The following is a 13,674-nucleotide window of genomic DNA, read 5'->3' on the forward strand; positions in this document are numbered from 1 at the left end:
ACCCGTTCACCTAGTCCAGAAACTCAGCCCCTCGTCACGACTCCAGTGCACCGATTCAGTCGGCGCCTACTAGGCCTAAGTCCAGTGTCCGCACCTGTTCCGCCTCTTTCTAGCATGGCAGCTCCTACGACATCCACGGTTATCTCACCATCGCAGACCACTCTTCCCTCACAGGTAACTCTTGAACATCCTCGCGTTCCTGAAGTTTTCCGTGGGGAGGAGTACGAGGATGTCGAGGACTGGCTCGAACAGTTTGAACGGGTCGCTGTATCCAACCACTGGAGCGAACAGCACAAACTTGGCCGTGCATATTTCGCACTAGAAGATAGCGCTCGCACGTGGTATGAGAACCGCGAGGCTACATTCCAATCTTGGGAATACTTCTGTCGAAAGCTCTTCGCTACATTTTTGAACTCGGACCGACGGGATCGCGCACAGCAAGTGATTGAGGCACGCGTGCAAAAACCCAATGAAACAGCCGCCATGTACGCAGAGGGTATGATCCGTCTGTTTTGACGAGCTGACCCTGACATGCCCGAGACGAAGAAGGTGCGTCATTTAATGCAGGGTGTTAAGGCACAAGTGTTTGCGGGCCTCGTACGAAATCCACCTACAACAGTAGATGAATTCATAAGAGAGGCGAATGTCATCGAGCGCGCACTGCAACAACGACGCCGACACTTTGACCGGCTGCAGAGCCACACGGCAGTAAGTGCTGCAGCTCAGAACACTGCCTTATGCGAAAGTTCCCTGCGACAAATGATTAGGGAAATACTGCGTGAGGAACTTCGGGCCTTCTGCGTTCCCCCTGCCCAACCGCCAGTCGCATCTGTTGCCGAAATCGTCCGCCAGGAGTTGAGGCAAGCCATTACACCACCCGCGCCAAGTCCTGAGCCACATCCAGCGAGCTACGCTGATGTGGTCCGTCGCCCTCCACCGACATTTGTGGCGACGCCCTTCCAGCCACAACCCACTGCCGTACCTTGGTGGTAACGGGATTCTACGAGACGACCACCAGTTCACCGAACTGACTTGTGGCGCAAGGCCGACCATCGACCTATTTGCTACCGCTGCGGAAAACCCGGTCACATTGCCCGCTATTGCCGTCACGGCGATTCTGGGTTCGGGAACTTTTCTCGTCCCGCTTCTTTCCGCTCCGAAGACCGTCGTGCACACGGTGCCGATCAACTATCGCCTGCCCAAGCAACCCCACCACGTCGCTGGCGATCTCCATCACCTGCGCGTCACCGTGACTTCCCTCAGAGCTACGCGGACGTCACCAGAGGCCGTTTGCCTAGCCCGCGCCGGGGAGACTAACTGATGCGACCTCGGGGGGCAAGGTTGCCAATCGTCGACACACTGAAAAGTTCCCCCAATCATCGCAAGAAGGTATGGCGACAACGAAGATGAATACGACGACGAATAATTATACTGATGAAGTTGTACGTGCCGATCTGAGCGTTCTCATTGATAGACATCACGTCACAGCACTGGTCGACACTGGCGCCGACTTCTCAATCATGCGACAAGAGCTCGCCGAGCGCCTTAGAAAGGTCAAGACACCGTGGACAGGGCCACACAAAAGGAGTGCTGGTGGTCAGCTGATGACACCCACGGGTAAATTCACCACTAGACTTCGCATCGGGGATTCTAGCTTCGTGGCCACTTTCGTCCTGTTGCTAGACTGCTGTAAAGAGTTAATTTTGGGCATGAATTTTCTTCAAGATCATGGCGCTGTTATCAAAATCCCTCAACGTATGGTGACGTTTTGCGCACATCCTTATGCCGACAACAGCAGTGAAGAACAGCGCGGCCGTTTGCGAATGGCCGACGATGTGACACCCCCACCGAGATCCTGCTGCCTTGTGTCGGTGTCCAGTGGTTGTCCTTGCTATAAAGATGTGATAGCGGAGCACATAGTCACTCTTTTGTTCACGCAAGGCATTTCCATCGCGAGGGGCGTCCTGGCACTCACTGGTGGACAGGCAGAAGTGCTCCTCACAAACTTCAGCAATGAGCGCCGCCAAATCCAGAAGGGTACCGCAATTGCCTACTACAACGATGTAGACCAAGCCGGGGATTGTTTTACCTTGCAACCAGATGACGCGGCTGTCCCCGCCTCGACAACTTTGTCGGTAGACATCTGCTCCACGCTACCGCCCTCAGATAGGAAGCGCCTGCTTGAACTTATACACCATTTCGAAGACTGCTTTTCGCGTACGTCAAAGGTCCAGCAGACAGCATTGACCAAGCACCGCATCATTACTGAAGACAACACGCGACCGATTCGGCAAAACCCCTACCGTGTGTCTCCGAAAGAGCGCGAGGAGATTCAGAAGCAAGTACACAAGATGCTCGCGGATGACGTCATACAACCTTCGAAAAGTCCTTGGGCGTCCCCCGTGGTTTTGGTCAAGAAAAAAGACGGCAGCTTGCGCTTCTGTATTGATTATCGCAAGTTGAACCAAGTCACAAAGAAAGACTTCTATCCACTGCCCCGCATAGACGATTCCCTCGATCGACTGCGTCATGTGCGCTATTTCTCTTCAATGGACCTCCGAAGCGGCTACTGGCAGATAGAAGTCGACGAGAAAGATCGTGAAAAAACGGCCTTCGTGACGCCCGACGGCCTATACGAATTTAAGGTGCTTCCTTTTGGGTTGTGCTCGGCACCACCCACTTTTCAGCGCCTCATGGACACCGTACTATCAGGTCTGAAGTGGCAAACATGCTTGGTCTATCTGGACGATGTTATTGTATTCTCAGCAACATTCGAGGAACATCTCAGCCGTTTATTCACCGTACTCCAAGCCATACGTTCGGCCGACCTTACTTTAAAACCAGAAAAATGTCATTTTGGTTTTAACGAACTCAGATTTCTAGGCCACGTCGTCAGTCACGAGGGTGTTCGACCTGACCCGGCCAAAATAGACGCCGTAGCGCAATTTCCTGCACCACGCGACAAAAAGGCCGTGAGACGCTTTTTAGGGTTGTGTGCCTATTACCGGCGATTTATCGAGGACGTTTCGTCTATTGCGGCGCCACTGACACGATTCACACGTGAGGACGTCCCCTTCCTTTGGGGTGAACAACAGCAAATCGCGTTCAATGAACTACGACAACGCCTGCAAACACCTCCAGTCCTCGCGCACTTCGACCAGGAAGCCCCTACAGCACTTCACACTGACGCCAGCAATGTAGGTCTGGGTGCCGTTCTGGTGCAGTGGCAAGACGGCTGTGAAAGAGTAATAGCCTACGCCAGCAGAACTCTCTCTCGTACGGAGGAGAACTACTCGACCACCGAGAAGGACTGTCTCGCCGTGGTGTGGGCGGTCATCAAATTTCGCCCGTATTTGTACGGCCGCTCCTTCAAGGTTGTTAGCTACCATCACTCTTTGTGCTGGCTCACCAACCTTAAAGATCCATCTGGTCGTTTGGCGCGCTGAAGCCTAAGGCTTCAAGAGTTTCACATGACCGTCGTCTATAAATCTGGGAAGAGGCACACCGACGCCGACTGTCTCTCACGGTCGCCAGTGGAAACTGCCGCTCCTGATGACGAAAACATCGACGCGGCATTCTTGGGAGTTGTCGACATGGCCACTATTGCACGAGAGCAGCGCAGTGACCCTGAGCTGTTACCACTCATTGAATATTTAGAAGGACGACGTGAAGACGTGCCGCGGTTATTTGCTAGAGGACTGCCATCTTTTTGCTTGCGAAACGATGCTCTCTATAAGAAAAACTTCTCACCAACCGGTAACCCGCACTTGCTCGTCGTGCCTGCCTCTCTTCGAAAAGAAATTATGGAATCGTGCCATGATGAAGCAACTTCTGGTCATCTAGGCTACACCCGAACATTGTGCCAACTACGATGCAAGTACTACTGGCCAGTTACCTGCTGCTGTTAACCATCATGTGCGAACTTGCACCGACTGCGAAAGACGCAAAGCGCCTGCCAGAAAGCCAGCCGGTCTTTTACATCCAGTCGAAACACCAGAAAAGCCGTTCAGCCAGATTGGAATGGATTTCCTGGGTCCCTTTCCAACTTCCACAACAGGGAACAGATGGATTATTGTGGTCACTGATTACCTGTCCCGTTATGCGGAGACTAAAGCTATGCAGCGCGGCACAGCAGCAGAAGCCGCTCAGTTCATCGAGAACATCGTCCTTCGGCATGGCGCTCCGACAACAGTGATCACAGACAGAGGACCTGCCTTCACCGCAGAGCTTTTGGAGTCGGTTCTCAGACTCAGTGGTACAGCTCACCGGAGAACAACTGCATGCCATCCGCAGACAAACGGACTGACAGAGCGCCTCAATAGGACCCTCACAGACATGATCAGTATGTACGTTGACACGGAACATAAAAACTTGGATCAGATATTGCCGTACGTGACCTTTGCTTATAACACCGCTCGACTAGAAACCACTGGAATGACACCGTTCAGTCTGATCTATGGTCGCGAAGTCACGACAACATTGGACGTCATGTTGCCGCATGAGTGTGACGACATCCATGTAGACGCCGAAGAATTCACTCAGCGTGCCGAAGAAGCCAGACAGCTCGCGCGCGTGCGCATCTGCCATCAGCAGCATCAAGATGCACAACGCTACGACACCCGACACCAGTTTATTAGCTACACATCAGGTGACAAAGTGTGGGTCTGGATTCCAATACGTCGACGTGGACTGTCTGAGAAACTGCTAGGACGGTACTTTGGTCCATACAGCGTCACGCGACGCTCGAACGACGTTAACTACGAAGTTGTTCCTGACACTGATTGTAGTTATAAGCGCCGAAAGCATTTGCCCGAAGTTGTGCACGTCGTGCGTATGAAACCGTATTTATCGAGTTAATTAGCTCCCGGCTGCCGTTTTCGTACGACCACTTCATACGCCTTGTAGAGAGCCTAAGTTGCGCATCGGGACGATGCTTTTTTCGGAGGGAGGCAAATGTCACGTGCTTCCTCAAGAAAGATGATGGCAGTTGTGCATGTGCCACGAAGGACTACGAAATGGACAAAAAAGAAGAACTCTCTTGCGCGTTCTATTAAAAGAACCTACCTGCTTCTGGTGTCTCAGTTTATGCGGGAAAACCTCTGTTTTGACGTCGTGACAATATAACATACAAGATCCTCCAATATTTCGAGGACGTATCTCTATAGGAGCTCAGGGATCTTTTAAACGAACACTGGAGCAACGGCAAACTGCCTTGTGTTTGAAAATATGCCCAAGGAAATCCGATTCTGAATTCGGGAAAATCGCTACTTCTCGAAAATTTACGTCCCATCTCGCTTACGAGCTGTGTAGGTAAAATTTTTGAGCATGTTGTCTCCGTCAATTACAGCCACATTCAGAAGCTAGGAATTTTTTTCCCAAGATTCAGTTTGGCTTTCGCCCCAATCTATCGGTGCAGGATGTCCTCCTCTATTTCATCCCAAACAGCAGATAGCCCAAACCAGAGCTATTCTCGCATTAGACATATAAAAGGCTTTCGACAATGTAGGTCATGAACACTTTCTCAGGACATAGGCCACAACTGGCTGTGGCCGTAGGAGCTGGCATTATGTCAAAGTTTTTTTGAAAATCGCATCGCCGAGGTTAGATTAGGTACAATCACATCCACCAATTTTTCCCTCCCAAACAGGAGCACACCCCAGGGAGCTGTCTTATCGCCACTCTTATTCAATGTATCCTTGGCCCCATTGGTCAAAGAGCTGGCTGATATTCCTAAATTACAGCATGCATTTTACGCCAATGATATGACACTGTGGGTGTGCCATGGCTCTATTGGGGAAGCACAAGACGTTCTACGAACTGCCGTCAATGTCATCGAGCGGCATATTAGTAGAATGGGCCACCACTGTTCGCCAGAAAAGTCGGAGTTACAATTAAACCCCGCATGCGCGACCCAAGCATTTACCTGCCCGTGCATGGTCAACCTGTGCCAAGAGTACATAAAATTAGGGTATTTGGTCTATACATAAAACAAACTTAAACGCTAACTTCACCTTGAACTTTCTTGATAAGCAAATAAAGCATATTTCAGGACTGACTCACTGGACTGCGTGACGTTATCATGATCCATCTGAAAAGGACACCATGCAAATTGTTGAAGCTTTCGTGGTAAGTCGCCTCGCTTATCATCTTCCGTACCACCACCTCCATCAAAAGCAAATGGAACGGGCTAATAGTCTAATCAGGTGGACGGTTAAAACCGCGTTGAGGTCGCCGATGCACACCAAAACTACTCTTCTCCTAGAGACAGGTCTGTATAACACAGTGCAAGAAATAATAAAGGCACAGAGAAGCAATCAACTCTTGCGCCTTTATCAGACACCTACAGGGTGGAACCTGCTGCGAACTCTGGGGCCCGAATCAAGCGGCACGATGTGTAACGAAGAAGCATGGCCGCCTATTCCAATAGGTTCGTGGCACACATGCAACTTAAACCGTTGCCTTGCAACATGAATCCACAACGCCACCCAGGCCGATGCAAGGCACGCGCCGATTATTACATACGGTGGTACCAAAATCGTGAAGACTTCCCCTATGTCTACGTTGCGGTAGGCCCACTTGAAAGAACGGCCACGGCTGCTGCCATGACAAAAGACGGGCGCATTAGCATTTCCGCGTCCGTTAAAACGGCACACCCCGACGTAGCTGAGGGGGTTGCACTTGCCCCCGCAGTGGTGCATGCGGCCGCAGATTCCACCATTACAGAAATTTGCACCGATTCCCAGAGCGTTTATCGATACTTCCGTCAAAGCATAGCACCAAAGACAGTCTCACGCGTACTGGGCAACATTCCTTCACTTCTCCATCCGGTGACTATCACGTGGTTGCCTGGTCATGAGTGTATGTCCGGGAATGAGCGCGTTCATGCGCATGTGCGAGGTCTTCCCATCCGGACCCTGGTGGTTCGCTCACTCAAACCAGTGAGAAAACCACAAGAGGGGATCCGCACCTACCATGATATTACGAGGTATTATTGAAACGGCAGAGATTTTCCTGCCCTCCACTTCTTCCTCACCCGTGAGCAGAGTTCAGTTTGGCGCCAGCTGCAGACATAAGCATTGACGTGTCTATTGATTCCATAGGGGACAAATAGCCAGACCCTATATGCACCTAATTGGTCTTGTCGGTGACAAATAAATGTTGCAAATTGGTTCTTATTGGTGCCAAAAAATTCAAATAACGTATATTTCCAATACAGCTCTTACGAAACCATGAAAATTTCTCAATAGGACCAATAGATTTGCCTAGTGGAATGTTTGGTAGAGATGCTTTTGCGAACGTGGCTCAGGGTTCGGTTCCTCGTCATGACTTGCTGAGGAATCGATACAGATTTACACGTGGAGAGCGTCCCTTGGTGTTGTCTGCATTGTTGTGACAGTCTGTGACACAATAATACTCTCCAGCTCGCCGAAGCTTCCGTGGGGCCGCTTCTTCCATCACGGAAAGGCAACTTCGCACAGCGAGCGTCTCCTTTTAGCGCGCCAAGCTGAAAGCACGGCACTGAAGTCCCCCACACCGACTTCAGAACGCGTTCTGCGCGTGTGGAACGCGCTCCCGCTTCGGCGAAACACGCTGAATCACGACCTGCACTTAAGGTCCCTAGATGAAACAAGTTTCTAGGGACCTTACCTGCACTGCATTCCCTGCGCCATCTGCCGTGCCTATCCTGAATTTCCCAGGAGCTTGTCGCCAGAGCTAGGCGCGCCGTTATCATCGCTCCGCAAACTCCGTGTTCCACACGTGTTCTCCGCAAACTAGTGTTCTACGAAATAGCGAGCGTCGAAATAGCGCATGGTAAAGAAAGTGCCAAATTATGGACATAGTTACGAATTTCTTTAAACAAATTATCAAAAGAAAAACGCTATTAAGGTAATTACACGAAAAAAAGAAAGCGAATTGAACGAGTCAGTAATTAAGGTTCGGGAAAACAGCTGTTCGTGGCGACCATGGCACTGTGGGCAGGGCAGCCGAACGCGCGCCCGAACTCGGCGTAGTTCATGAGCGGCATGTTGCACCGGTGACGTAACGGTAGCGCAGAGGTGGCGACACCTCGCGGCAGCGACACGCCGCAAAGCTGGAAGCAGCTGGCGGCGAAGAAGAGCCGGTTCAAGCCTCTGACGTCGCTGCCGGACAAAAAGGGCCCGTCCCACTCTCCAGCCGCCATCAGGGTGTCGTTGTCGTCCAGCTTACGCAGAAAGGCGGCGTGCGCGAAACGCAGACCCATCGTGTAAGCCAGCACCTGTGAAAGAAATGCCTCGGTTGACCGCGCTTAAGCGACGCTTATCGAGCTTTATAAGACAGAAGTAAGAAAAAGTACAGGAATGAAAGTGGAGCACACTTGGCGCAGACAAAAGTACATAAAAGCCTCCCAATTTGGCTGAATAACAGTATATTACTAGCGCTATCAACAGCTGAATCTTACCGATACTTAATTACGGTGCAGAAACGAGGCTCTAAAAGTGGGTTGAACTTACACCGAGAACAACGCAGCGAGCAATGCGAAAGAAATTAGGTGACACCATAAGGGATGAAGAGGAGCAGGGTTAAGGGCATGTTAGTCGAAATCAACACGAAGAAGGGGCGGGTCCATTTGGCCTTAACGACCAGTGATAGCTCGTAGGCGAGCTTTCACTGGCCATTAAGAGCAACTGACTGGATTCGAAGGGTGGCGAACGCATGGGGGTGAGACAAGAAGTCAGGCTGGCAGACAAGATTAAGAAGCTTGCGTCTGCAACGATGCCGTAGGAATCACATGACCGGGTTGATTGGCAGAACATAGGCAGAGGCCTTTGTCCTACAGTGAGCGCAGTCAGGTTGGTGGTGGTGGTGATGATGATGATGATCATGATGATGATGATGATGATGATGTCGAGCGGTCGCACGAAATACCGTTCAGAGCATGCTGAGTCGGTGCCCCCGCGTGAGAAGGCGCTGAACACTGTTCACATTTCCCTTGTGGGCGCAAGAGTCGCGCGGAGGAGGAGGAGAAAAACTTTATTTGAACAAAGGAGCTCGGAGAACGCAGGCTCCTGGGCCCCCGCGCGGTGCCGCTGTGCTCAAGCGTTCACATGGTACTCTATGATGCTGGTAGCCCAGTCGGCAGCCATTCTCTGCTCAACCAGATCCTCTGAACGCAGTAGGGTCTTCCAGTCCTCCCAGGTCTTGAGGCGTTCTAGTGCCCGTGGGGGAGGATCCGCCGAGCAGTGAGAAATGATGTGCATAGTAGAAGCATGAGATCAAAAGTCGAAGTCTCCGTGAACGAGAGCCCGCCAGCTTAGGGCTATCGCCGGCCTGACGGAGGAGGGTGTGCGGGAGAGGAGAACGAAGAGATACTGCGCATGTCCGTTGCTGTGACGACGCACGCACAAGGTCGTTTTGTGGGTTTGCACTGGAAGCAGTCCGGCTATCACCGAGAAATGATAACTACCTTAGTTCCGTTTATGGCTGTAGCAACGCAAACAGTAAATATACATACCCTTCACTAACTTACCGAGAATTAAAGCAACGGAGATAAAAGATGCGGGAAGCTTGCACAAACTTCGCGTGGAGCTTGGCACAGCAAAGCATGGGCCCGGTGTCGTTCACGGGGCAACATGTTTCTCTATTTTACTGTATATTTTGCTGTGTGGCGTTCTCCTCTTTCTCCCTCTTTCCTTTTCTATCGCCTGTTTTTTCTTGTATCTTCTGCGTAAGCACGATCTTTTGCATGTATTTTATTTTTGTTTCTTTTAGTCTCCATCATGTCAAGCTATCTTATTAACCTTAAACGCTTGTTCGTTCCGTATGAAATGTCCGTGTCCCCTCAATGAGTTCGTCGGTCATCCTGCATGAACCTCACTACAGGTGCAACTCCGCACGGGTCGACCGGCGAACAAAAATTTTGAATGCACCAGCTAAACCCTAACCACATTTACGCGATTTCTTAGCGACAGTGTCAAACTTGCTCCGTCCTGACCGCTGCAACCGTATGTCGGCGACAAAGTGCCATTGTGGCTTGACTGAAAACTACCGCGTGCATACCCACAAATTGTGAATAGAAGTTTAAAGGTTGTTGTTGTTCGACGACAATATGCAAATTTTATGTCTTGTATGACATAAAAGCATTTCACAACCTTCTTTTCTCGAAATCTTTGGTTTAATCATGGCAGTAAGGTGGCTAACGACAGAGTAGCCAGACGCATACGCTACGACGGCCAAGGCGCACTTTGCACGATGACTTCGCATTGTAGCAAGCGCCCAAATTCTCACGAGCTAGCGTCAAGACATCAAAACAAACCTTCGGTAATGAAATTTAAGACAAATTACGGCCGCTCTTTCACTCTCCGCGTGAGATGAAAATGTAAAAAAAGAGGGTTGACACCTTGCATTCTTTGAAGTACGCGCAGATAACAAGCATCGAGAGCAAATTTCAACCAAAGCAAGAACCATGGGTGCAGCCATGTTGCCGAAAATCGCCACGCTGGCTTCCGGGCAACAAGCGATCTTTTCTAGTTTTCCAGAAACGCACCACGCGACTAGTGGTGGCGATGGACAGAAAATCTTGTCGCTCGTTGCTGTCGTTTGTTGCGGTCGCGAGGAAATCGCGTGCTTACAGTTATAGCTTTAGGGGCTTCTCAGGCGTCGCTGTCCAGAACGCAAAGTGGAAGCCTGCGAGTCTGCGGCAACGCCGTTGCTTGACTGTTGGGGCCTCACCAAAGTGTGTGACAGGTATGCAAGTGTGCGCATACATGTTTGTCTCAAATTTTTTACCTCAATTTAACGTCAAATGGAAATGCCTAGAAAACTGCTCTCAGAATTCACATTAGACAGTACCGTAATTGAATAAGTGCGCGCGAATTTCGCCTGTAGCTTCATGTTATAGAAATATTAAATCGAAGTGGATTCTTTGTTCTCGTAATCCACATAGATTACCTCAGTCGCATGGTCGTCGGATAGCGAGTCCTTCAGGTACGTCTCCATATTCGTGGAGATGCACGATAGGGTGTACTTGCGGGCGTTTAGGCTGGCCTCCGAGAACCACGACTGCTCCATCCTGCGTCCCAGGATGTCGTACGCGCCGACTGAAGGGTCCAGTGACTGTGCCAGAAGAGACCCTACGATGCCTCCGATCGCGCCGTAGTTGACGGCGACGGGCGCGTCTTCCACCAGAAACGGTGCGAACAGCATCGCCGGAGTCCCCATGATATTTAACCGGACGGGGTCCAGGACCGCGTTAGGGTTAGAATTCAGGACCTGAAATGGCAGTTTCGTTATTAAAAAGATAGCCTTAGGTGCCTTTTCAAGCGCCAGAACCGTCGGCGGCGTCAACACGAGTGATGCGCAGGGATTCTGAAATAGTCACGTGATGACGCCACCATATGACGTCATAGTGACCTGACATAACTGCAAAATGTGTGAAGTACTCGTGATGTCTCGTAACGTGACGTCTCATGAAGGCTATCACGTGACATGATTGGTCAAAGTTGGGCCGACCCTGGAGGCAGTGCAGAACCACGTTGGGTTCATGAAACTTTCGGAGGGGGGCGGGGCAGTAACAATACACCGATCAAGAACAAATACAAAGTGGGAGGCCGTGGCGCAGTAGTGGATAGCGTGCTGTCACGGTCCGAGGGGTGCCGGGTCCCAATGACGGAACTGTTTTCCTTGATTTTTGATCGGGCCTACTTTTTCGAAGTCATTACCGTGACGGAAATACGTCACTGAGATCATAGTGGACCCCGCCATAAAACACTGTCACGTTAAAAGAAGAAAGTTGTTTACGCCTTTCGTGGTCTTATGTGAATGCATGACCCTGGTGTTTTGACATGACTTTAGCGTTCATAGTAAAAAGAAGGTGATGGATGGCAAACAAGGATGTGGTAAGAAGGCATTCCACACTGGTGAATTCTGAATCAAAAGTAACCATGTACTGTTAGTATATATTGTTACTAAATACAAATGCGTAGCAGTTGCTACATTTTGCCCCAGCGGTGGTGTACTGAGCCTGCACCTTGGTGTTAACATTATGAACGTAATTATCACAGTTGCTGGCATCAGTATGATAACAGTGTCTAACACAACCGTACACCAGTAAACTTAAGGAATCGGAATAACAGGGCAATATATACGAAATAACACTGTCAGATGTTTGAGAAATTGACAAACAAAAGGCATTTTTCGAAATACGATTATCGGAAACACACAGCCTCAAAAAGTGAGCTGTTGCCACAGTATTGTCACTAATTTGCACACTTCACTTTTTGGGCTGAATCGAATGCGTGCAAAATCTTAAGTATGGTAAATTTTGTGAGAAGAAAACAAATTTGTGCTCCGTGTGTCGCACTGCGTCTCAAGGAAATGCCTGCATAAATTCTTCAGTAAAGAAGCTTCCTGGTCTGTGCTGATATTGGACAGGGGTGTTGACAAAATTTTTTCGGGCACATCTATTCGGGGGGGCATCCCTTGGAAATGGTCATTTTTTGCTATGTATGCCATGCCGACCAAAATTTGAGGGAGGGGGGGGGCACGGGCCTAGTGTGCTTACCAACGGCCGCACCACTGGGACTCAAGCAAACTGATTAACGACCTAAATGTGCAGTTGCATGGCTTCTTGTATATAGCTTATAGAGTTACTGATTAACATGCGACGTTTCAAGTTGTCCAAGAATATTTTCTCACAGGTCTTGCAACACGAAAACCTTTCTTGTTCTCATTGGGAAACCGACAGACTTCTGATGTTTCGCGCAGTGTGTGCCAGCCGAACAATTTTACATTTTCACAACTTCCGTATGTTTGTAATGGTTAGCTCCAATATGATATACAATATTAAAGGTGTGACAAGAGGCGTCAATAATGAGGCGCATAGATGCAGGGATACGAGCTTGTCTAACACCTCCCAGCCCATCCACTCACTCCTGTTCACATGCTTCAGTGTGCATATAAGCTAGAATGAACCTTAAGCAACCTATCCTTGTATTGATGGCTACAATGACAGATGTACTGCATGTGCAGTCGCTCTCGATGTGTCTTGCAACACGGCAGCACGTGGCCTCACGAATTCCGAGGTCACCCACGGTTATACGCTAGCCCTTATTTCTGCAAATAAACGCTGTTCTTTCACTTGGGGGTGCCCCCCCCCCAAAAAAAAAAGAAAGAAATTTATACAATTGGGCAAAAGTGGGCAAGTTTAAGCCTTGGTGGGCCTTATACATGATGCACAATCTTTGAACTTGCGAGCCCATGCACTCCCATGTTGCAAGTCTCACTCAGCGTGAGTGTACCTTTCGCAAAGATCAGTGTATCCTCCCAGTGTTATTTTACACAGCGCGTAGTAAATTAACTGTGCAGCGAGAAGTTGTTGTAGCATCGGCTCACCCGCTGCTCTGGGTCGTACATGTCCACATACAGCGTGGCGCTGTCCCTGCTTAGTGCCGCTGCGAGTTGCTTGCATCCCAGCTGTAGCGTGTGGAGAAGCCAGGCCACGAAGGGCTTGCTGGCGTTGGGCGCCTTCACGTGACCGTAGCGCACCCTGAAGTTGTCCTTGACGGCGACGCGACCGAGGAGCAGGCGCGTCATCTCAAGTCGCTGCTTGGCGCGCTCCGACGTCTCGGTGTCCACCATCCAGAAGCCCTCGGAGGAGACTTGAGCGATAGCAGAGTGGAGCACATCGTACGCCAC

The 13,674-nt window shown here is 50.2% G+C and overlaps 1 protein-coding gene across 1 annotated transcript; it reads right to left on the bottom strand.

The window, feature by feature from the left end:
- Positions 1 to 7,764: 7,764 nt before the first annotated feature.
- On the bottom strand, positions 7,765 to 11,447 carry LOC142786487 (endothelin-converting enzyme 1-like). Its single transcript, XM_075884197.1, has 2 exons — positions 10,930 to 11,447; positions 7,765 to 8,257 (listed from the first exon to the last, which is right to left on the bottom strand). Exons 1-2 carry the CDS (start codon positions 11,197 to 11,199, stop codon positions 7,931 to 7,933), a joined length of 597 nt encoding a protein of 198 aa, XP_075740312.1. The 5' UTR covers positions 11,200 to 11,447; the 3' UTR covers positions 7,765 to 7,930.
- Between the last annotated feature and the right edge of the window lie 2,227 nt (positions 11,448 to 13,674).

Source organism: Rhipicephalus microplus, unplaced genomic scaffold, assembly GCF_043290135.1.
Source record: "Rhipicephalus microplus isolate Deutch F79 unplaced genomic scaffold, USDA_Rmic scaffold_24, whole genome shotgun sequence".
In the NCBI taxonomy this organism is placed as follows: domain Eukaryota; kingdom Metazoa; phylum Arthropoda; class Arachnida; order Ixodida; family Ixodidae; genus Rhipicephalus; species Rhipicephalus microplus.